This window comes from Chlorocebus sabaeus, chromosome 12, assembly GCF_047675955.1.
Source record: "Chlorocebus sabaeus isolate Y175 chromosome 12, mChlSab1.0.hap1, whole genome shotgun sequence".
Taxonomy (NCBI): Eukaryota; Metazoa; Chordata; class Mammalia; order Primates; family Cercopithecidae; genus Chlorocebus; species Chlorocebus sabaeus.
In genome coordinates, this window is record NC_132915.1 from 81,387,196 (window position 1) to 81,413,223 (window position 26,028).

The 26,028-nt window shown below is 40.1% G+C and overlaps 1 protein-coding gene across 4 annotated transcripts in view; it reads right to left on the bottom strand.

Annotated features, from left to right (window-relative positions):
• ECPAS (Ecm29 proteasome adaptor and scaffold) overlaps positions 1-26,028 on the bottom strand; it is a 124,579-nt gene that overhangs the window by 89,063 nt on the left and 9,488 nt on the right. For 2 of the 4 annotated variants that reach the window (XM_007968435.3, XM_037983525.2), the window contains exons 2-3: positions 24,171-24,274; positions 2,037-2,167 (exon numbers count right to left, since the gene is read on the bottom strand). In XM_007968435.3, the coding sequence (XP_007966626.1) occupies positions 2,037-2,167; positions 24,171-24,192 (153 nt within the window). In that variant the 5' untranslated portion in view covers positions 24,193-24,274. The remainder of the gene's footprint in view (positions 1-2,036; positions 2,168-24,170; positions 24,275-26,028) is intronic. The other 2 variants (XM_007968436.3, XM_037983513.2) reach the window with 1 other exon arrangement.

The following is a 26,028-nucleotide window of genomic DNA, read 5'->3' on the forward strand; positions in this document are numbered from 1 at the left end:
TATTAAGAGTAATAGTATAAAATTATGTGAGAAAGATATGCTCAACTGTTTCAGTAAACATTTAAAATCTATATGTATTCTATGACATCACATTGTAAACCTCAAATATACATAAATTTATTTTTTAAAAAAATAATAATAGTATGGTAGAAGTGAATGATACACAACTGAACATTTAAAGTAGATGGACAGAGATGAATGACTTTCTATAAAAAAAATACAAAGAAACAACAACAAAAAAAATCTAAGATAAGTAAATGAGTTGAAAACTACTGACAATACTAAGCCTGGACTAATGCAAAAGTTCCCTGTTTGCTCTTCAGGTCTCCACTCTTGGCCTCTACTCCAAGTCTTTCTCCAGCCAACAGCTAGAGTTATGGTGGCACTACCATCAATACCCTTTCAAATTAGTGCCCCTGGAATACCTCTTTCCTCCTATCAGGCTTCCTCTCATGCACTGGAGACATCACTGTGGCCTCCAATTTCCTGAAAGCATCACACTTTGTGTGTTGCTCTGAACACCTGCACAGGGCCTATTAATGGTCTCCCCCATCTCTTAGCCTGGCTACTTCCTGCACACACCAGAGGCCTCCCCTTATACCCCCCACTTAGTCTCAATTATGTCCCAAATATATTCTTTCATAAAATCCTTTCCTTTTCCATCTTGGTATGTATCTCAAATTATAATTATGTACTATTTGCCTGACTGTTTTATACTGATTTCCCCAACTAGGTGTTGTCATCATTCATCACCATATCCCCAAGATTTGGCATATAGAAGGCACTCAGTAAATATCTGCTAAATAACGAAACTGATAAAGCTAAGTAAGTAAACAGAAATCAACTCCTGAAGGGCCTTTTAGACCTTGGTATCCTAAGGGTAAGAGAAGGTCACAGAAGGGTTTTAAATAGAAGAGTGATATAATCAAATGCACGTCTATCTCAGCAAAGAAGGATTAACAGCAGACATGCCAAATACATGACAAGAATGCCATTCCCTCCTGTAAAGAAACATAAACATAAAAGACATTCTTAAAGATACTCTTTCTGCACTGAACCCAAATCAGACTTTGGAATCCCTCTCAGGGCAGACCTCCAGGAAGTCACTGCCAATTAGAGTGGTCCAAGGAATAAAACCTGACTATAGCTCAAAGACTGGATGACCTATTATAAATATACTGGAAGACTAATGAACAATTCTACAAATCAAGGGGAAAATGTTCCATGTAGAACAGTTCCATTAAAAAATAAAAATACTGGCCAGGCACAGTGGCTCATGCCTGTAATCCCAGCACTTTGGGAGGCCGAGGCAGGTGGATCGCTTGAGCTCAGGAATTTGAGACCAGCCTGGGCAACAAAGTGAAACCCTGTCTCTACAAAAAATTTAAACATCAGCCAGGCATGGTGGTCTGCACCTGTAGTCCCAGCTACTTGGGAGGCTGAGGTAGGATGGCGTGAGCCCAGATGATGGAGGCTGTTGTGAGCTGTGATTGTGCCACTGCACTCCAGCCTGGGTGACAGAGTGAGACCCTATCTAAAAAAAGAGAAAGAAAATGAAAATGAAAATACTGATGTGACAGTTATCCAACCTTTTGTAAGAGTACTTTGTAGAATCCTAAAACAGGAGCTATACAATACTTCGCTTAAATTATTTTTATTTTGCTTACTTTTAGTTAAAATTATAGTCTTTGTCAACAACTAACTAAAGAATATTTTTGCCCCATTGCCACACGACTTTCATATTGGAATCAAGGGCATGGATTTCAGATCATGTCTCCATCCATTCCAGGATAATTATCTCAATTATATTATCTGGCACTGATGCCAAGTAGACAGTTGGTGCTAAAGACAGCTGTGCTAAGGATACAAAAGCTACTTTTAAATCATAAAAGCTGGTTCTATACTTACTCTCCATTTTGAAAGACCATAATTAAGATCACAAACCTAGAATTCAATAATGGGAACAGAGAACTCACTTGATAATGTGTATTCATTTATTCATTATTTAATTCCCCCAGCTGTCCCAACATGCTTACCTTTTTACGTACTCCTTCTTGGGTGCTAGACAGTTTGAGCAAAACAGGAGGAAGGAATTTAGATATAATATTCTGTAATTGTTCATCTGTTTCAGCATGGCCAAGTCGTAAAAAGACTCGTTCAAGCTGATCTATAATGTAAAAAGAAAAAAAGAGAATTTAGCAAACCAAAACAACCAAGACCAATTATTTTCATAGCTTATTCCTTTCTTCTGTACTGCAATCCTTTAGTCAGAACTTTAACCATAGCTAGCCCTGTACAGATATTTTGACAGAGCTATAAAACACCACCAAAAAGGTGAATTGTTCTATCCTGGTCTACCTTTTAGAATGGAAGAAAACAAAACCAAGAACAAAAAAATTCTCTCCCACATGCAAGGTTATTCAGTTTTAGCTGGATACTGGAAAGGATACAAGATTTCTGAAGGCATTTTCTGGAACTAGCTAGTAGAACAAGGCAGCAAAACTTTAATCAGATACCATTAGTTATTAGGGACAATATATCTATCCCTGGTGAAATTATCTTACTGATGAAGTTTCTCCAAAGGCAGGATCACTGCCCATTACTGTGTTAGGGTTACCTAGTTAGAAAGAAACAGCCAAGTTTCCCCAAGAAGGTCACTATGAGAGACATGTTAAATGATACCATGGGGATACTCTCACCAAAACCCAGACTGTGATAAACTACAGACAAGTCAACTTCTTCAACCAGTACACTGCTGGGGCAAGTGGGAAGATGGGGATGAAAGGGGAGCCTACGCAAACAACTAGATATTTGATTTTAGGGAATTACTGTTAAAATTGTTTTAGGTACTATAATGGTATTGTGATTATGCTTGTTTTTTAAAGGTCCCTACAAAAATTGTCAATGGGAATTAGGGAGTTTTCTAATGAGCTAAAAATGTTCTATATTTCAATCTGCGTGATTACAGAGATAAATACATTTATAAAAATTCATCAAACTCTACACTTTCATACCTTCTACTGTATCTACTATACTTCAATTTAAATATATATATTTAAAGGAGTCATTTTTTAGAGATAAAGATGGAAATATCTGCAGGTGAAATAATAGCCAGTAGAATTTTCTTTAAATAATGAGGAGACGGCCAGGCGTGGTGGCTCACGCCTGTAATCCCAGCACTTTGGGAGGCCGAGGCAGGTGGATCACGAGGTCAGGACATCGGGGCCATCCTATATTTAACACGGTGAAACCCGTCTCTACTAAAAATACAAAAAATTAGCCGGGCATGGTGGTGGGCACCTTTAGTCCCAGCTACCCGGGAGGCTGAGGCAGGAGAATGGTGTGAACCCAGGAGGCGGAGCTTGCAGTGAGCCAAGATTGTGCCACTGCACTCCAGTCTGGACGACAGAGCCAGACTCCGTCTCAAAAAGAATAAAAAATTAAAAAAAAAAAAATGAGGAGACACTAGGGAGGGGTTATATAAGTAAAACCAAGATTGCCACTAATTGATAATTATTCAAGCTTCATAACAGATACTGAGAATTACTATTGTGTTTGCCAGAAATTTCCCACAATAATTTTCTAAAGGAAGATAGATTACATAGATACAGATTGCTCAATAGATGGATCAATGACAGAGATGTAGACAGATACATGGATAGACAGACAGATCAACAGATCGATCGGTCAATTCTGAGAGGGGCAGAAGCAATGACATCCTAGTAGCAATAAGCATACCCAACACCCAGAATTGATCTTGTTTTTCAATACCATTCTCCAGCAAAAGGAACCAAGCTGCTTGGAAAAAGGTCTGAGTCTAGGGACTGGGGCAGGGCAAAAACAAGATGAGTATGAAGCATCTTGCAGTGCCTTAAAGGAAATGGAACATGGGGTCGGGCACAGTGGCTCATGCCTATAATCCAAACACTTTGAGCGGCCAAGGAGGGAGGATTGCTTAAGGCCAGGAGTTCCAGACCAGCCTGATCAACACAGAGACACCCCCATCTCTACAAGAAAAAATTAGCCAGGCATGTTGGCAAGTGCCTATGGTCCCAGCTACTCCAGAGGCTGAGGTAGAATTGCTTGGGCCTGGGAGGTTGAGGCTACAGTGAGCCATGATGGTGCCACTGCACTCCAGCCTGGGTGACAGACTAAGACCCTGTCTCAAAAATAAAGAAATGGAACATGGAACAAGTCAAAGGGATACAGGAACCAACCTGAAAGAACTCCTAATGGCCCAAGCCATGACAGTAGAAGGAATAAAATAAATAACAGCGTTGGATTATAAGCCAAAATGTAAATCTACATGAGTTCATACTGATGGAAATAATTATTGAATGATTAAAGAAATGGGGGGGGGAGGGAGAGGCAAATTCTTCTTATAGGAAAAATTCAAAATAATATATGTGGCTATTTCCCCCTATAGGAGGTGGAGCTTAATTCCTACCCACCCTACCCCTTGAGGGTAGACTAGATTCAGTGACTGCTTCCTTAGAATACGAAAAGGGAGAAACGTTAACTTCACAGTAGAGAAAACTGCCAAATACTATCTTAGTCCAGTAAGAAGGTTAACCTCATGATGTCATGTAGATATCATGTGTCCCTGAAATGATGTGACAAGAAAGGCATTTTACCTCTCTGGCATTCATAACAAAAACCCATAACCCAAATATAATCATGAGTAAAACAACAGAAAAACCCAAACTGGGGGACACTCTATAAGACACCTGGCCAGTACTCCTCAGGACTTTCAAGATCATGAAAAACAAGAAATGACTAAAAAAACTGTCTCCGACCAAAGAAAGCTGGAAAACATCACAACTAAATGGTGCCTTGCACAGGATCCTGGAGTGGGGGAAAAGGACATTAATGGAAAAACTGGTAAAATTCAAATAAAGTCACAAGTTTGGTTTAAAAAATTAACAACAAAAAGAAAGGAGGGAAGAAAGAAAGACAGGCTCATTCTGAGACTACCAGCTATTCCATTTGATAAATGCTGAATGCTGCAGTAAAAGAAGTTCTCAGGAATGCTGAGTTCAACCCACAGTGTTTGCGGAAGTTACAAGTAAGGGAGCAGCTTCTTAGTGCCTTACCGCTCTTAGGCCGTAGAAACTACAAATCTGAGCTACAGAAATTGGAAAAGAATTGTTCTGTGGACAAAGGTAGAAAATTAAACTCTTCATAATAAACTGACCTAGAGAATCTCTGTCAAAGTTAAAGAAAACGGTGGGGGACGGGGGCAGGCAGGGAGGCGGCAGCAGCAGGAGGGTGTGGAATATCTGGTCCTTGTTACTTTTCACGCAATCATTTGGATGCTTCTATGTATGCCCAGCATAGTACCTAATATCTTCTCTCCCTCAAAAGACAGGCAAATGTGACATCCTAAACACAATACAATTATGAGAACATGGGAATGGGAAGAAAGAGCACCAACCGCCATGTGAGAGGGTCCTGCTAAAACAGGCTAGGTATACCAGAGGAAAAAGTAAAGCCTTCTACCTGCTTTGAGGTGAATCAATCTAACACTGTTAGGTCATCTTCACAGACCCATCTATACTTAAATAAAAGATAAGCTTGTTCAAATCTCACAAAAAGGAAGAAAGGTCAACATCTACAGATATAACCAAATGCTACATGTTTCTTTTCCTTTTATTTTTTTAAATAAGACAGGGTCTTGCCGTCACCCAGGCTAGAGTGCAGTGGCGCTATCATGGCTCACTGCAGCCTCAACCTCCTGGCCTCAAGCTGTTCTTCTACTTAAGTCTCCCAAGGAGCCTGGACTACAGGCATACGCCACCACACCCAGCTGATTTTTTATTTTTCATAGACACAGAGGTCTCTGGTCTTGAATTCCTGGCCTCAAGTGATCCTCACACTTTGGCCTCCCAAAGTGCTGGGATTACAAGTATGAGCCACTGCACCCGGCCTAAGTCTTTTGAGTACAGTTGAACTTACCATTCCTTCCCTATATGACTTCTGAGTTTCTAGGCATGCTTAGAAAAGTCATTTTCACTGCAAAATATTTTTAAATATTATATTGTGTAGAGAAGAGTTAACACAGACGTAGGACTGCTACCTATAGAAAGACTTGCTTTCGGCTGGGCGTGGTGGCTCACACCTGTAATCCCAGCACTTTGGGAGGCCGAGGCGGGCAGATCATGAGGTCAGGAGATCGAGACCATCCTGGCAAACGTGGTGAAACCCCGTTTCTACTAAAAATACAAAAAATTAGCCTGGCGTGGTGGTGGGTGCCTATAGTCCCAGCTACTTGGGAGGCTGAGGCAGGAGAATGGCATGAACCCAGGAGGCGGAGTCTGCAAGTTTGCAGTGAGCAGACATCACGCCAGTGCACTCCAGCCTGGGCGACAGAGCGAGACTGCGTCTCAAAAAAAAGAAAGAAAGACGTGCTTTCTAGCTGAGGCTGGCCTGTGGCTGACATCTGGAAACCTGGATTTCAGCAGGGTTCCCACCATTTCCAGAACTGCTAAGAGTGGTTCACTGTGCCTGTCTGTACAAATAATGTTGTTTATACACCAGCTTCCCTTCAGGGAGGAATTTTGGTTCATTTTAGGAAGAAGGTACAAACATGACCAGCCCCAAATAAAAACCTGAGGCACCGAGTCTCTGATGACCATCTCTGGTGGATACCATTTCACATGTGCTGTCACAATCACTTCTGGAGGAATCAAGCATGTCCTGTGTGACTCCACCAGAAGATTCTTGGAAGCTTGCACTTAGTTTCCTCCAGACTTCACTCACATGACTTTTCCCTTTGGTGGCCTTGCCATACTAAATCTTAGCTGGGAGTACAAATATATGCTGAATCCTGTAAGTCCTACTAGACAATCACTGAAGCTAGGGGTAAACTGGGAGTCTCCTGGCAGGTATATTCATCTATGTTTTCTTCCAAGTACACTTATGATTTTGCTTTCTACATTCAACTCTTTGATCCATCTGGAATTTTCTTTTGCTATATGGAGGGATGTAGGAAACAAGTCTTTTGTGGGTTTTAAAAATCTTCTTAACTGTGTAATAATACATACAGAAAATCATTCAAAACAAATGCACAGTTTAATGAATTACTATAAACAATCTTGTGACTACCCCCAAGTCAAGAAGAAAATTTATTTGGAAGGTTGCATAAAGAAAGATTTGTACTGGATTCAAAACAGAACTGAAGAAGACTGAAAGATTATATAACATAAAAAAGCACAGTGAGTTTTAAGGACTTGCCCAAGGTCACAGATGTAATTAGCAACAGAGTAAGAATAAGAATGGAGTCTTCTGAACTTTAGTCTAAAAATCCTTGCCTATACCATACAACTGTCTCCAAGAATGACCCTTTTTCTATCGGGTACACATACTATACATACTATACCTTATACAGGAAGTTTTATTTGAAAGAATATCCAAAGGTTCACTAGAACATATCTCATTCAGGCGATATTTTTTACAAAAATGGAAAAACATACAAATTCAAAGGTCAGAAAACAACATTAGAGAGAACTCACTACTACGAATAAGAAGCTAACTCCATATGTGACCAGCTGCAATTCAACGTTTCTCCTCCTCCTCCCTGCTCATCAAAATTCTCTCCTCCTTCAAGGCCCAGCACCCTCCCAGTTTCACAGTCAAGCACTCATTCTCCTATCTAGGTCACTCATTCAAGTATCTACTGAAACTCTACCATGCGCCAGAGCTTGGTGGTCATGGGTATAAAGAGTGAACAGGGAAGAGGCACGGATGTTGTCCAGGCTTACCTCACAGGTACATGATAACTGCATGTAGAAAGAAAATAACAGAAGGCCTGGGACAGACTGTTTGCGAATAACAGCATTTAAATGCAGAAGAAGGAAAGTCTGAAAAAGGGAATGGTAGGCAACACACAAAAACAGAAAGAAAACATGGGGTCAGAATAATTAGGAAAGATTTTCCTAGGAGACAGCAGTCAATCATTTCATATGATGCAAAAAGATCATGCAAGGTAAGAACTGAAAAGAATCCAGTTCATTTAGCAATAGAGTTCACACCTGACCTTGGCTCAAGTAGTTTCAATGAAGTGGTAGAGACAAAAGCAGACTGTGCAGGCTACAGGAATCAGTGGAAGATTAAAAAGGATGTGAGGAATACAGTAAATGACAACTCTTTAGAAACTTTTAGTTATGAAAAGGGGAGGGGAACAGTTATTTTTATTTCAATCAAGTAAGAGCTCTGAGCACATTTAAATAGCAACAGGAAAAAGCCACTAGAGAAAGAGAAATTGAAGAGGGAAAAAATTATCAGACTGTGACCCTGAGAATATGGGAGAGATTAGGATTCAGCACAAGGTCTGAGAAATTACCTTAGATAGGACAGGAAGGCCATCTCTGCCATTATAATAGGAGGGAAACAGGAAGACTGGTGTTGATAAAATCAATGTTACAAATTTTATGGAAGGGCCTGAAAGAATTCCCTTCTGATGGTTTCTATTATTTCTGTAAAAAAGAAGGCAAAGTCTTCTTCTGAGATTTGGAGAGCAGAGGGCAAGTCAGCAGTGTGACAATGGTAGGAAAAGGCTTGCCACAGAGTGAGAGGAAAAATTTGGTAAAATGAACTACAAATGTGAAGAAAGTATAAAGGACCCAATTGAGGTTAGTGAATATAAATTTACAGCAGCATTAATCCACACAATCAAACAAATCAAAAATAAATCTCCTATCTTCCCCCTACCCCGATAGCATTTACATCAGTGTCTAATCACTGAAAAAATACAAACATATACAGACAGTTTTCCAAATCTTCAGTTACTAATATGATTTAGGAAAATATCCTTTATTTCATATCAACCAACTAAGGAGAATTTCTGCTAAAAGAAGTATCTAGATTTTGTGTGCATATATATACACACATGAGAAACACACATTAAAAAAAGTATAAAATTTCTCCTTTGCATATATTATGGGGACAATTCCAAATGGGCAATTATTTATAAACTATACAATTATTATTAACATAGACTTGTGAAAGCCCAATTAATGATTCTCTCCAAGAGTCTATGATATAAAGGAGCCAATGGACCTATATTTTCATGTCAGATACATTACTGGTTTTAGTTAGTAAACTAAACCTCTCTAAGGTTATTAACGAACTTGTCTATTAGGAATAGCATAAGATTGCTTCACAAGAATGCTGTGAAACATTATATAATGTTATAATGACTATCATATTATATGTGCAGCTTTTATATTCTTGTGTAATAAAGAATTTTGGTGGCCTCTGTCCATGTTCCTGAGAGGTAAACGCTATACCCTTGGGATTTCCCCAGTAACTGAAGTGCCTTTGTTATTCATAGCAGGACCCTCTAATCACATCTGATAACTTATGCTGAGGAAGTAACTCATAGTGGGCCCCTAGACTGTTCATGCTAAGAGAGAACTTAGGATGGGGGTTGATTACACTAGAAAGACTAACCATCTTGCAGGTTTCAGCCAGGTGATTAGGGGAGTTGGGCAAGGAGAAGGGTTGGAGGGGGAGGGGTGTTAGGAATTGAGTCACATGGGCAATGATTCAATCAATCAATCATGCCTGGTCAATAAAACCCTGGACACCAAAGTTCAGGCCAGCTGGTGAGCTTCTGTGATCAGCAGTGCATTGTGTGTATTATCACACATTGCTGTGCCAGGAAAGTACCCTGACACAACAGAAACTTTGCATCTGGAACCCTCTCAGGCCTTGCCCTACATGTCTCTCCCTTTGGCTGGTTTTAACTTGTATCCTTTTCTATAAAACTATAACCATAAATACAGGGCTTTCCTGAGTTCTGACTCATTCTAGCTAATGATTAAACCTGAGGGGGGTCCATGGAGACCCCTAAATCGGTATCCAACAGGTCAAAAGTGAGGGTGGCTCTGGGATCACAGGAACTTGTAGGTGGCGTATGAAGTCGATTCAGTCTAGTGGAGGGCTATGCCCTTAACCGATTAGGTTTGGCAGAGTAATTAGATATGATATAAAATATTTTCTATATGTTATATAAACATTATATATAAGTATTATCTCTCAGAATACATTATTCCTTTAATGTTACCTTTTTCTTTTTTTTTCCCCCCCTTAAGCTCAGTGGCAAGAAGAAATTTTCTTTTTCTTTTTTGTATTTTTTGTAGAAATGAGGTCTATGTTGCCCAGGCTGCTTGTGAACTCCTGGCCTCAAGCAATCCTCCTGCCTCAAACTCCCAAAGTGCTGGAATTATAGGTATGAGCCATCATATCTGGCTAACTTTACCTCCTTTTTAAATAAAGCTGACTACTACTATAAAAATAAGTATTTTAATAAATCAGGAGTCTACTAAATATTTGAGAACACATATTCCATCAGTTGGGAGCAAAACATGAATTATTAGTAGAATCCCACCTACAGTAGGAATCCTATGCTAGGTATGTTAATAACCCCACGTACTACCACCAAAGGAAAACTAAGCCAGGCCAGAAAGCTAAAAATCCCACGTGACAATACCTCAGAGACACAAGAGCTCATCATACGGAGGCATAACTTAGTACAAAGTCATAATTACATGATTTTAAGGGTTTTTTTAATTACTTCTAAAGACAGACCACAATGACACAACTTGCAATTATAAATTCTGCTTTAAAAAACTGGTTCATTTTAAATTACCACAAATATGGACTGTTTTATTTAAAACCTCCCTACACAAAAAAAGTGCCAGGACCGTATGAATTCACTGGCAAATTCTCCTTCATAACTTCTTCCAGAGAAGAGAAAAAGGTGGGGTAAGGGGATGGCAGGAGAACACATCCCTGATGTTAAGAGGCCAGAATAACCTTGATACCAAACACGGGTATCCCCAGAAAGAAAGATAAAAGCAAATAAAAGATATTTCTCATGAATATAGAGGCAAATGAGATAATAAAATAATATTTAAATCATAATACATAAGTAAAAAATATATAAGTCAAATCCAGTGACACATAAAAAGGATAATACATCATACCAAAATTGGATTTATTCCAAAGATGCAAAGTTGGTTTAACATTTAAAATCAGTGTAATCTGCCACATTAACACAATAGAGAATAACAATCATATGATCAATATATACAGAAAAGGCATTTGATCAAATTCGACATCTGTTCATGCTAAACAGATGGGAACAAACTATTCATGTTGAATAGACAAGGAAGAAAAGAGAACTTCCTTAATCTGATAAGAGATTTTTATTTACAGCAAACACTATATCTAAAGGTAAAATATCGAACACTTTTCCTCTGAGTTCAGGAACAAGGCAAAGATGTTCACTATTACCAATTCTATTCAAATTTGTACTGCAAGTTTTATTCAGAGCAATAAGACAAAGAAAAATAAAATGCATTAAGATTAGAAAGGAAAAAATAACGTTTTCATTATTTAAAGATAATGACTGGTACACAAAAAATCCAAAGCAATCTATGGAAAAATTAATAGAATAACAAAACACACAAATAAATTGGTTTCCTATATAATAGTAATAAACCATTAGAAAACAAAATTTGAAAACACCTATGACAATGACATCAAAACACATCAAATAGCTGGGAATTAATCTAGGGAAAAATATGTAAGACGTCTACACAGAAAACTAAAATACACCACTATGAGAAATTAAGGAAAACTTAAAGGATACACCATATTCACAGATTAGAAAATATTAATAAGATGTCAATTCTCCCCAAATTCATCTATAGACAATACAATCCAAGCACAATCCATCAGGTATTTTGGGTAACACTAAAGCTGATCCTAGAGTCAGACACAGTGGCTCAAGCCTATAGTGGTTCCAGGCCAGCCTGGGCAACATAAGAAGATAGTAACTATCTCAATCAATCAATGAATGAGCGGATGAATAATTTTTAAAAGTGTGCACACCACTAGAAGAAAAAAAAAAGAGTTGATTCTTTCTATAATTTAAAGAAATGCAAAGGACTAAGATTTGCCAAAACTATCATGAAGAGAAAAAACAGCTAGAGGTCTTTGGTCAGATTTCAAGGCTAACTACAGTAGGCTGGGCACAGTGGCTCAGCCCTGTAATTCCAGCACTTTGGGAGGGCAAGGCAGGCTGATCGCTTGAGCTCAGGAGTTTGAGACCAGTCTGGGCAACATGGTGAAACCTCATCCCTACCAAAAAAAAAAAATTTTAGCTGGGCATGGTGGCGTGCACCTGTAGTCCCTGCTACTTGAGAGGCTTAGGTGGGAGAACTGCTTGAGCCCAGGAGGTAGAGGTTGCAGTGAGCCACGATCATGCCACTGCACTCCAGCCTGGGCAACAGAGCAAGACCTTGTCTCAAAAAAATAAACACATAAAATAAAAATTACAGTAATTAAAAGTGTACTATGCTAACAAAAAATAAGTAGACCACTTGAACAAAACAGAAAATGCATAAAAGACAAATATGTATATACTTACCTGGTTTACAACAGAGGTGTCACTGCAATGAAGTAAGTAAATGATGGTCTTTTCAAAAAATGGTGTTAGATCAACCATATTACAATATGGGAGAACAATATTTAATCCCTACCTCACACCATATCTATTAGTCCATTTTCATGATGCTGATAAAGATATATCCAACACTAGGGAATTTACAAAGGAAAGAGGTTTAATGGAGAACTACAGTTCCATGTAGCTAGGGAAGCCTTTCAATCATGGCAGAAGGCAAGGAGGAGCAAGTCACATCTTAACATGGATGGCAGCAGGCAAAGAGACAGCTTGTACAGGCAAACTCCTGTTTTTAAAACCATCAGACCTCCTAAGACCCATTCACTACCACCAGAACAACACGGGAGAGACTCACCCCCATGATTCAATCATCTCCCACTGCATTCCTCCCACAGCACATGGGAATTACGGGAGCTACAAGATGAGATTTGGAAGGGGACACAGAGCCAAGCCATATCATTATACATAAAAGAAAATCAATTCCAGATGGATCATAAATCTAAATGTCAAAGGTAAAACAATAAAGTTTCTAGAGAAATAAAGAATATTCTCATTACCTCGAGATAGGAAAAGATATCTTAAAACAAGAAGCTAGATGGTAAGGGAGTCTGAAAAATATGATTAGCAGAATCTGTCCCAAAGAATAGTTTATAAATGTGGAGCTGGAAATACCCATCACTGAAAAAACTTTCATAATCTGACAAAAAGCATCTATGTAAAATCTACAGCAAATATATCTCGTACAAAATCAGAAACAAGATGTGCACTATCATCACTTCTAAGCAAATAGAACTGAAACCACTAGAAAATGCAATATGGAAGTAGGAGATACTAAAAACTGTCATTATTCACAGATTACATGATATTTATGGGATAGGGTATGTAAACTAAGAAAGTTAATCATGTTGCATACAAGATTAGAGTACAGAAGTCAACTGAGATAAATGAGAACAAAGTATCAGACAATGTAGCTTTTAAAAACGTATAATTAACAATGGCAATAAAAACTACAAGTTATTTGGAAATAAATCTAATGAAACATGTCATAGTCCTTTACACAGAAAATTATAATCCTAACTATAATTCATAAGATCTAAATTAATGCAAAAGCATAACATTCATGGACTTTTTTTTTGTTTTTTGTTTTGTTTTGTTTTTTCCTTCTTTTGAGACGGAGTTTCACTCTGTCACCCAAGCTGGAGTGCAGTGGTGCGATCTCGGCTCACTGCAACCTCTGCCTCCTAGGTTCAAGCGATTCTCCTGCCTCAGCCTCCCAAATAGCTGGGATTACAGGCATGTGCCACCACACCTGGCTAATTTTGTATTTTTTGTAGAGATGCAGTTTCACCATGTTGGTCAGACTGGTCTCCAAGTCCCGACCTCAGGTGATCCACCCACCTCAGCCTCCCAAAGTGCTGGGATTACAGGCATGAGCCACCACGCCCAACTACATTCATGGATCTCTATGTTAGGGTAGGTTAGTGATAATAACCCCCAAGTCTCCATGGCTTAAAAACAGCCAACATTAGTTTCTCACCTGGACTATGCCTCAATCATAGATCAGGAGGATGACTTTGCTCACTGGAGTCGGTTGATAGAGGCAACACTATCTCAAACACTGCCAGTTAGTGCCATATCCTCAATCCTTCTGGCTCAATTCAACCGTTCTGTGGTGAAACTAATCGCATGTCCCTCACTCTGTCCCAGCACTAAATTATATTTTGTGCCCAAAAGAGAGAACTAGAAATATCTGGTAAACAGCACTAATGCTCACAAATAAACTCAATATTGCAAAGATGGAAGCACAGTCAAACACTCTCTACAGAAAACAGTGCTTTGTGAAAGCTGAAAAAAAATTATAAAATTCCTATCGAATATGAATGGAACAGAATATGTAATAGCAAAGAGCCAAGAATAACTGTCTATCTTCCATAAAAGTGAGGTAGGAGTGGCTCAATCAGATTTCAAGACTTATAAAGCTATGACAATTAAGATTCAGTGTGGCAAATACAACTGTCAGCACATAGACAAATCAATAGATTAAAACAGAGAACACAGAAAGAGAACTGGGAATACATGGAAACTTGAGATTGACAAAAATGCCATTAAGAATCAGAGAAGAAAAAAATGGACTACACATCAGGAAAAAAAGATCCATATCTAACAGTACCAAATGTTGGCAAAGATGGTAAACAAACCAAGAACTCTGGTTCACTACTGATGGGTTACATATCAATACAACCTCTGAAGAGCAATTCTGCAGTAAAGACATCCCTAGCAAAGTTGAAGAGGAACATATCCTTCCACCTAGTAATTCTGCCATTCAAGAAGCCCATCTACAAACTGTTTATCACCAGTCAGCAAAGAGATAAGGAACACCTTTTATTGAAAAAGTGCTGCTAGAATAAGAAGTATTAAATAAATTAACAGTGATAGTTGATTTACATTTTGAGGCAAGTTCCTTATTTGCCAGAAATAATTCCCCAGTGCTCAGACAACACTTTATGTAACACTGTCTTAGAAAAAAACTCTCCCAGGGGCTGAGTGTGGTGGCTCATGCCTTTAATCCCAGCACTTTAGGAGGCTGAGGTAATCAGATGGCTTGAGCTCAGGAGTTCAAGACCAGCCAGGGCAACATGGCAAAACTCCATCTCTACAAAAATAAAAAATAAAAAAATAAAAATTAGCCAGGCATGGTGGTATGCACCTGTAGTCCCAGCTACTCAGCACTCGGGAGGCTGAGGTGGGAGAATCTGTCAAGCCTGCAATGAGTCGTGATCACGTCCCTGCACTCCAGCCTGGGCAACTGAGAACTGAGCAAGATCCTGTCTCAAAAGGAAACAAAAAAAAAAGGAACTCTCCCAGGAAGAGACAAGCACAAGGACACATGTGTTAAAGTGTTCACAGCCCAGGATTAGTAAAAGCAAAAATATATAAACAATCTAAATATCGGTCAACAGGAGAAGGAATAAATTATGCAGAGTCACACAACAATTGAAATAAATAAACAAGAATTATATGTCACATGAGCCAACAAGACCATATCTGAAAAATCTAATATCAAACAAAATAAGTTGCAGAAGGATATGTACAGTTTAGTCCCATTTATGGAAAGTTTTAAAATGCAATACATATAGAGTATGATATATACATCACAGCAATGACCATCTCTGAATGAGAATGGAGAGGGAAGGAGGGGAAGAGGAAAGAGAGGAAAAAGGGAAGAAAAGAAAAATGATATGATAAGGAGTAACACAGGGTGTTTGAATTACATCTGCAATGTTTATTTATTTAAAAAAATAAGGCCGGGCACAGTGGCTCATGCTTGTATTCTCAAAACTTTGGAAAGCCGAGGCGAGTGGATCACCTGAGGTCAGGAGTTTGAGACCAGCCTGACCAAAATGGAGAAACCCCATCTCTACTAAAAATACAAGGAGGCTGAGGCAGGAGAATAGCTTAAACCCGGGAGGTGGAGGTTGCAGTGAGCCAAAATCGCCCCATTGCACTCCAGACTGGGCAACAAGAGCAAAACTCCATCTCAAAATAAACTAATTAATTAATTAAAATAAAATATAAGACCTGAAGCTAATAGCAAAAAATGTAAAAATTTGACAAAGATGAGTCAGACATACATAAATGTTAATAAGGTTACTCTCCAAGGCTGGGCACGGTGGCTCACACCTGTAATCCCAGCACTTTGGGAGGCCGAGGTGGGTGGATCACCTGAGGTCAGGAGTTTGAGACCAGGTTGGCCAACATGGTGAAACCCCATCTCTACTTAAAATACAAAAATTAGCCAGGCATGGTGGCGGGCACCTGTAATCCCAGCTACTCGGGAGGTTGAGGCAGGAAAATCGCTGGAACCCGGGAGAAGGAGATTGCAGTGAGTCCAGATCGCGCCATTGCACTCCAGCCTGGGCGACAAGAGCAAAAAAACTCCATCTCAACATTACTCTCCATACTTTCCTTCATGGTTGAAATAATTCATTATTTTTAAAAGGATATATATATTCCATGATAATTTTATTTTATAATTATATAAAAAGGGAAATAAAATACATCAGTAATTGTTCTTCTTAATACTTTTCAAATATTTTTCAGTGAAAATACATTTTTTTATTAGAAAAAAAACAGCATACAGGCCAGCATATGCAGTGGCTCACTCCTGTAATCCCAGCACTCTGGGAAGCTAAGGCAGAAGAATCACTGGAGCCCAGGAGTTTGAGACCAGCCTAGGCAACACAGCAAGACCCTGTGTCTACAAAAAATTGAAAAATGAGCCAGGCGTGGTGGTGCGTGCCTGTAGTCCCAGCTACGCAGGGCGCTGAGGTGGGAAAATCACTTCAGCTCAGGAGGTTGAGGCTGCAGTGAGCTAGATCATGCCTCTGCGCTCCAGCCCAGGTAACAGAGCAAGATCCTGTACCAAAAAGAAAAAGAAAAGAAAAAAAGTATATATTTTTCAAAAATCCATGTTTTAAAGACGAAAAAAAATTTCTTAATCACAGAACTTTAAAGCTTGAAAGGAACCTTAAAGCATATGAAAGAACAAAAAGAGGCAGGGCACGGTGGCTCACACCTGTAATCCCAGCATTTTGGGAGGCCGAGGTAAGTGATCACAAGGTCAGGAGTTCGAGACCAGCCTGGCCAACATGATGAAACCCCGTCTCTACTAAAAATACAAAAATTAGCTGGGCGTGATGGTGTGCATCTGTAATCCCAGCTATTCAGGAAGCTGAGGCAGGAGAATCGCTTGAACCCGGGAGGTAGAGGTTGCAGTGAGCCAAGATTGCACCATTGCACTCCAGCCTGGATGACAGAGCAAGACTCCTTCTCAAAAAATAAAAAAAAAGAAAGAAAGAACAAAAAGAACATTTGATCTCAAAAGTATCAAAACCCTGAGAATCTCAAAATTCCAAAACAAAACAAAAATCCAGTTTAGCTCATGTTAAGTGTGACATTCATGTAGGAGGAAAAAAATCTACTAAAAATATAAATTATGTATAAATACACACATGTGTTTTTGTTTTGGAGACAAGGTTCTGCTGTTGCCCAAGCTGGGGTGCAGTGGTGCAGTTACAGCTCACTGCAGTCTCAAGCCATTCTCCCACCTCAGCCTCTGGAAGTAGCTAGAATCATAAACATATGCCACTGCACTCATCTAATTGTTTTATTTTTTGTAGAGATGAGGTCATCCTATGTTGCCCAAGCAATCCTCCCACTTCAGCCTCCCAAAGTGCTGGGATTACAGGCATAAGCCACCACACCCAGCTCATTTATTTTCCTTTAAATAATTCAAATTTATATTATTCACCTGTCTTTAGTTTCTCTATCTAAAGATGAAGAAGGAACTCTCCCTCCTCTTACCCACATAAAAAGAAAACGACCAGTAAAGTTTTAAGGACTTCAGTGTTGCCTACTTTTAGCTACTGACATTTCTGAAAACATTAAATCATTCCTGAGAAATAAAACTGTCCACACAAATCGCACATTTTTCAGATCTCTCTCAAAAATACAACTTTAACTTCTAAATTAGGGAGGAAAAGCTATTTTCTCACAGGACCAGAAAAGGCAATAAACCTACAATTACTTATTTTTCCCTCACATCATTATTAATGGAAAAAGCATGTTAAAAAAGAAAAAAAGAGAAGAGAAAAAAGAAGAGAAGAGGAGAAGAGAGAAAAGAGGAGAAGAGAGAAGAGGGGGAAAAAAAAAGAAAAGGCAATAAATCAGTTTCCTTTCAGGACAACCTGAACATCAAAACATTCTTTAAAAATTATGCAAGAAAAGTATACCATCAAAAGGAATAGGGAAAGGATTCTATTTAAGGTAATGTTATCCCTGGTTTGGTTGAATTTCAGAGGATTCTTTCTGGTTTGTTTAATTATGTGTCATTACTAACTTTATGAGCATGAATTACTTGTGTGAATTAGAATGAGTAGTTATTTCTGAGTGACAGGTTTCAGGTTTTTTAAGGTTGCTTAAATTTTCTACAAAGAATATTTTTTTTTTTTCTGAACATGAAAGTAAATTTTAAAATACAAATCAGGTTAGAAGTCTTAAGTAGAAGCTGAGATTGAAGAGAAAGCTAAAAATATCTAGACCACTGCTAACACTACACGGTATTTTTTAAAAGATCTATCAAGTTACTAAAGAAATATACTACACTATAATATTCTTTCTAATGGTACTTACTTTCTTCTGATTCACATATATAAGTACATAAAATATATCATGGTCACAAAGCAGTTTCACATGGCCTTCTGAGCCTCAGAAAATTGTGAGGCTCACTTATAGATGCATTTATAGACTCACAACCTAACTGACCTGCCAGAGGTCACCGTGTGAATGATACACAGATACAGAAGCTGAATCCAGGTCAGGTGCAGTGGCTCATGCCTGTAATCCCAGCACTTTGGGAGGCCGAGGACCTGAGGTCAGGAGTTCGAGATGAGCCTGACCAATATGGTGAAATTCCATCTCATCTCTACTAAAAATATAAAAATTACCCAGGCGTGGCGGCATGTGACTGTAGTCCCAGCTACTAGGGAGGATAAGACAGGAGAATTGCTTGAACCCAGGAGGCAGAGGTTGCAGTGATCCGAGATCGCGCCACTGCTCTCCAGCCTGGGCATCAGAATAAGACTCAGTCTCAAAAAACAAAAAACAAAACAAATAAGCTGAACCCAGAGGCCTCTACCCTCCAAGCACACACTGGAACACAGTACCTGCCTGTAAAGAACTTCTAGTAAAGCAAGTAGTAATAGCTCCAATTTACAGTTGAGAAAACAGAGCCTTGAAAACATTCTGTTGACCAAGATTACAAACCTACTAAGTGGCAGGGCTGATTCAAATCCTAGACAGTCCAATGCTCCTTCTAGCATGCTAAGTTATGACACGGTTTAAGCGAGAAAGCAAGTGAAGATACTAAATCTTACTAGACAACTATATACAACATGCCTCCAAACCAGCAGAGGTGCAGCAGTTACTGCAGAGAGAAGGAAAAGAAGAGAACAGAGAAAGATGAAAAGGGGCCGGGCGCGGTGGCTCAAGCCTGTAATCCCAGCACTTTGGGAGGCCAAGACGGGCGGATCACGAGGTCAGGAGTTCGAGACCATCCTGGCTAACATGGTGAAACCCCGTCTCTACTAAAAAATACAAAAAAGCTAGCCGGGCGAGGTGGCTGGTGCCTGTAGTCCCAGCTACTCGGGAGGCTGAGGCAGGAGAATGGCGTAAACCCGGGAGGCGGGGCTTGCAGTGAGCTGAGATCCGGCCACTGCACTCCAGCTCGGGCGACAGAGCAAGACTCCGTCTCAAAAAAAAAAAAAAAAAAAAAAAGAAAAAGATGAAAAGGAAGGGGAGAACCAGTAAAAGAGCAGAAAATCAAGCGCTCTTAAGACAAGGCCTTTTTCTAGGACATACCAATTCTGGGAAAAGAGAGTGAGTGTGAGAGAAAGAGAAAGACAGAGAGAGAGAGAGAGAGAGAATGTGTCTATGTGTGTGTGTGTGTGTTTCATGTCCAAGCTGAAACATTTTCAGAAATGGGAGCCCAGAAACTAAGAAAAGAGTAAGAAACTAAACTATAAGGAATTCACAAAAATTGGATACATCAGGCTGGAAGGCAGGGAAGAGAATGGACTCTAACAATCAGTACAACTAGGAGTTTGAGGCTAAAACTATGTGAAAAGAAGCCCTAGCTGGCATCTAGATTTTGTGTATAATACTAATATTTTCTGGTAGATCAATCCTGTGAATTGCAAATCTAACCAGATACTAACTGGAAGTTAAAGTCGACTTCCTCTATTTGAAATACCATCTCAATTCCCCAAAAGCCACTCTCATACTTGGCAAAACCCAAATGAGGCCAGCAGGATGCTTCTTTAAGAATTAATTAGCTGGGCATGGCTGCAGGCCCCTGTAATCCCAGCTATTTGAGAGCCTGAGGCAGGAGAATCACTTGAACCCAGGAGGCGGAGGTTACAGTAAGACAAGACTGTGCCACTGCATTCCAGCCTGGGCAACAGAGCAAGACTCTGTCTCCAAAAGAACAAAGCAGCCCGGTGCAGTGGCTCACACCTGTAATCCCTGCACTTTGGAGGCCAAGGCAGGTGAATCACGAGGTCAGGAGTTTGAGTTCAGCCTGGCCAACATGGTGAAACCCCATCTCTACTAAAAATACAAAAAATTAGCTGGGCGTGGTGGTGGGCACCTGTAATCCCAGCTACTCGGGAGGCTGAGGCAGGAGAATCATTTGAACCTGGGAGGCGGAGCAGTGAGCCGAAATCGAGCCACTGCACTCTAGCCCAGGCGACAGTACAAGACTCTGTCCCACCAGGAGTGGTGGCTCACACCTGTAATCCCAGCACTTTGGGAGGCCAAGGTGGGAGGATCACGAGGTCAGGAGATTGAGACCATCCTGGTTAACACAGCGAAACCCCATCTCTACTAAAAATACAAAAATTAGCCAGGCATGGTGGTAGGTGCCTGTAGTCCCAGCTACTCGAGAGGCTGACGCAGGAGAATGGCGTGAACCTGGGAGGTAGAGCTTGCAGTGAGCCGAGATCGCGCCACTGCACTCCAGCCTGAGCGACAGAGTGAGACTCCGCTGAAAAAAATAAAAAATAAAAAAGACTCCATCTCAAAAAAAAAGAATATCCAGAAATTTGATCTCTACTCCTGTTTTTAAAGAGTTACCCCTACCCCCCAGCCTTTTTTACAGAACTCAACAGATGCAAATGTACTTAAAAGGAGAATGTCAGGCAGTCTAACACTAAACATAAATATAAGCTGGGAATGGGGAGAAGATCCATTATCAGAAAGAGACAATCCATCATGGTTTCTGCAGGAGCTGCCTCTCTCCAGCCAAGGCCCAAGGGGTGGCAATGAGTACCTTCACAGGCAACCAAGTCCTGAGCAGGACGTCTCTGCTGATGGAGTCCTTTGCTAGTAACCCTGCCCCACAGAATTAAGGCAATCAGACAGATTATCTTTCTGTTCCCTAGTCCACCAGTCTGTCCCCACAGGGCCCAGGCAGATACCCTAATCTGGAAACCCCTGCATCTGGATCCACTACAGGTCAGGCTAGAGTCTTTCTTTCTTTCCCTGGCCTTCTTTTTTTTTTGAGATTAAGTCTCGCTCTGTCACCCAGGCTGGAGTACAGTGGCACAATCTCTGCTCACCACAACCTCCGCGTCCCAGGTTCAAGCGATTCTCCTGCCTCAGTCTCCTGAGTAGAGGGTACTATAGGCACGTGCCACCACACTCAGCTAATTTTTTGTATTTTTAGCAGAGATGGGGTTTCACTGTGTTACCCAGGATGGTCTCAAACTCCTGACCTCATGATCCGCCCACCTCGGCCTCCCAAAGTGCTGGGATTTCAGGCGTGAGCCACTGTGCCCGGCCTTTTGCATATGATTCCAGGCTACTTCAAACTCTCTGCCAAACCAGCATAGCCCATAACAAGGCTATCACTCCCTGCTCATACTGCTTACCACCCCACACTCCCTTCCCCACAACCCCATCATGTCCTCTCCTCCCACCACACACACACACACACACAGAGGAAGGGGAGGAAATCATAGGAGTAGCTTGGCAAGATTGGGCCAGGTGACAAGACAGAAGCCCTAGATTTAATGAGTAAGTGGCAGACTCCTGACACTGAGGTCCACAAACACTCCTACCTTCCAAGGCCCTTTCCCCCAGAGACAGCGGCTGGCAGAGATACTCAGTGAGAAATCGGTTTTAGGAGGTGACAAGCAGGAAAGATTACTTCAGCTTGTGAAAGCTAGCTTAGAAGAAATAATATATACTATGCAAGAGTTCAGACTGCATAAAAGTCAAATGTACGATAGTTAAGATCCACCCAAAGCAGTTACTTAGAAGAACAATGCTCATCTGGGTGTATAAACCCTAGAATGTTCTTTTTTTAAAACCCTAGTTAAATCCTAGTAGTTGTAGTTTCACTTTTGCCTTCAGTATGTCATAATGACATTAACATATCAATCACAAGCCCAAAAGTTCTAGGACCTAAAGAATCTAGGAGGGAATAAACAATGTCCTCACTGCTCTTCTAAACAATTCTTCCAATCTCCCAATTTGTCATTTCTCTAAACGCCCAAGAAATAAAGATATGTGAAAATAGCAAAAACAGGCCAAAATTTATTTTAAAGTTGAATTCTGGTTTCAAAATTATCCCATCCCTCAAAATTTCACCTAAAGAAGACATTTCATAGCAGCAGCAGCAATATATATACCAAAATACAGTAGAATGTATAGGAGGGTAGGGAGAAGGGGTCCAACAGTTAAATTAGAAGATAGCAACAAAAAGCACTTTTGAATTGAAGCTACAAAATCCCAGGAACTCACTGGATATTCAGTCCATGATATCAGAGAATTACAATCTGAATTTACAGCGTTTCAATCAAAAGACCATCCAATATCATCCAAGAGTGAAAAGGACACCATACTCTCATTCTGCCTTAGAATGAAGTAAAATTAAATGGCTTTTCTCAAAATCACAATGCATGACAAAATGGCAGAATTAGGAACATCCAATTACCATGATGCCTCCTTCATACCTCTTTTCACAAACAGAACAACTGGCTGGGCACGGTGGCTCACGCCTAAAATCACAACATTTTGGGAGGCCCAGGTAGGAGTACAGCGTGAGCTCATGAGTTCCAGACCAGCCTAGGTAACACACAGAGACTCTGTCTCTATCAAAAAAAAAAAAAAAAAAAAAGTAGCCAGTCATGGTGGCACACAACTATGATCCCAGTTACTTGGGAGGCTGAGGTGGGAGGATCCACTCGAGCCCAGAAGGTCAAGCTGCAGTGAGCCATGATTGCACCACTGCACTCTAGCCTGGGCAACAAAGGGAGACCTGTGTCAAAAATTAAAAATAAAACAAAATGTAGTCCCAGCTATTAGAGAGGCTGAGGTGGGAGGACTGCCTGAGCCCAGGAGATCAAGGTGGAAGTTAGCCATGATTGTGCCACTGTACTCCAGCCTGGGTGACACAGCGAGACCCTGTCTCAAAAAAAAATTAAAAATTAAAAAAAAAAAAAAAACTCCATGATGGCATTCCTGGAGCATGTAAAATGATTTTTTGTGATTGTGGCACACAAAGTTATTTGTAAACGATCATCCATCGTCTTTTCCTTGTGCACAGTGCTAAATAACATCTCCAAGGGAGGCCAACGTAGGTGGATCGCTTAAGCCCAGGAGTTCGAGACCAGCCTTCATGGTAAAACCCCATCTCTACTAAAAATATAAAAATTAGCCAGGCGTGATGGCATGCGCCTGTAGTCCCAGCTACTCGATGGGGCTGAGGCAGGAGGATCACTTGAGCCTTGGGAGATCAAGGCTACAGTGAGCCATGATTGCCCCACTGCACTCCTGCCTGGACAACAGAGTGAGACTGTTTCAAAAAAAAAAAAAAAAGACTTCAGGTTTTATCTTTTTCTTCTTTTTGCAAATTTTTTTTTACGTTTAGCATCACAGAAAAGAGAGATTTCAGGCATTTGTAAATTAACATGAACTTAACCAATTATCTCAGGATAGCTAGAAAAGGAAAAAAACAAAAACAAAAACATGATGATCTTGGGGGCAAATTGCTACCTGATAACCTATGCATTTTTAAATGCTCCTACAAAAAAAAAAAGAAAAAAAAATGCACACATCCTAAGGAACTAAATCTACTAACCTCTACAATCAATGTGATACATGGTTTATCCAATCTTGACAAAAATCCTCGGGATCACCAATGGTATGTTCATCCACTCGTACAAATGCAATTGTATAAAGAATCTATTATTTAGAACCAAAAAAATACAATTAACAGACGTATATGCATAGCTACCATGTTAAGAAAAAAAAAAAGCACTTTTCATTTCTTGTTAGATATTTGATGCCCTGCTTTGCAAATTCAGTATGAGGAAAAAAAATTGTAATGACTACCAAATTTGAAAAAGAATAAGGCATATGTCCACAAACCAAATTTACTGAGAACATGCTAATACTTCAAAAAATACACTGCTAATCATTCGCTGAAGACTTAAAATCTCTAATACCAATGCAACATATTTTATCATATATGTATATGTGAGTATATATATCATAAATATATAAACCGTTACATTAAAGTTAGATGTGTTTCAATTATACAATAGTTTTATAAGAAGTGTTACTAAACATGTATACATGTTTTTAGCACATTACATATGAGAACGTAAACGGCTGACAGACATAACCCTGGCCACTGCTGTCCTCTCTTAGCACTCTTCATCTCCTTTCTCTGATTATCTTCCTCTCACTCTTAAATATGTATATGCATGGCCCCCAGTCAGCTGCCTGTGAAGAATATGCCCATTCCCACAGCTCTACCATGGGAATCATTCCCACACTATCTCCCTAGCTTCAGAACCAAGGTTCCCACACACCTGTAATCCATGTGCCAAGATGTGCTATCTCTTCCCATTCTTAAAACAATCCTGGCCAGGCACGGTAACTCACGTCTGTAATCCCAGCACTCTGGGAGGCCAAGGAGGGCAGATTGCTTGGGTACAGGAGTTCGAGACCAGCCTGGGCAACATGGCCAAACCCTGTCTCTACAAAAAATACAAAAATTAGCCAGGCGTCGTGGCGCCCACCTGCAGTCCCAGCTACTCAGGAGGCTGAGGTGGGAAGATGGATTGAGACCGGGAAATTGTGGCTGCAGTGAGCCAAAATCACACCACTGCACTTCAGTCTGGGTGACAGAGAGAGACCCTATCTCAATAAAAAAGAAAGAAAAGAAAAAAAAATCTTGTAAGTTTTATTATCTCATTTTACAGATGAGAAAACCAAGGCCCACAAGTTAGGTCCCTTGTTCAAGAACACAAGAAGTATCAGAATCAGGATTCAAAACTGTCTCTGATTCCAATTCCAGAGGTTTTAGCCACTACTCAAAACAGTCTCCCTAAACAACATGGGGCCTCAATAACCCAACCCATTCATTCAACAAATAATCTTTCTGCTGAACACAGACTACGTATCTGTGGAATCTGTTCTCTCTTTTCTTCACTTTCCTAAATCTGTCTAGAGGCTGCACTCTCCCTTACTCCCCCACCTTCTAGTCTCAGGTCAGATTTAGATTCATCTCTAACTCCTTCCTTCTTTAATAACCCTCATCTCATTCGCCAACGATTTCTCCCTACTTTAGGGATTTTAGATTATATTAACTCCTTGCCAAATCCACTTCCACTGTCCCAACTCAGACCCTAAGTTTCTTTTTACTTGGCCACTGTGATACCCTCCTAATTAGTCTTGCGGCTCTTGGTCTCAGGATCCTTGCAATCAGTGTTACACCACTGCCATCTGCTACCCTTATAAAACAGACCTACTCATGTTATGCTCCTGCTTAAAAGCTTTGATGGTTCTCTACTGTCTATAGAACAAAGTCCAAACTAGTTCTGTTGGCATTCCTACAACACACTGGTCCCAACCTATCTCCACATCATCATTGCTATTATACCCCACACCAAAAATAACAATAATTTATAAGAGCTTAAGTGTTTATACCA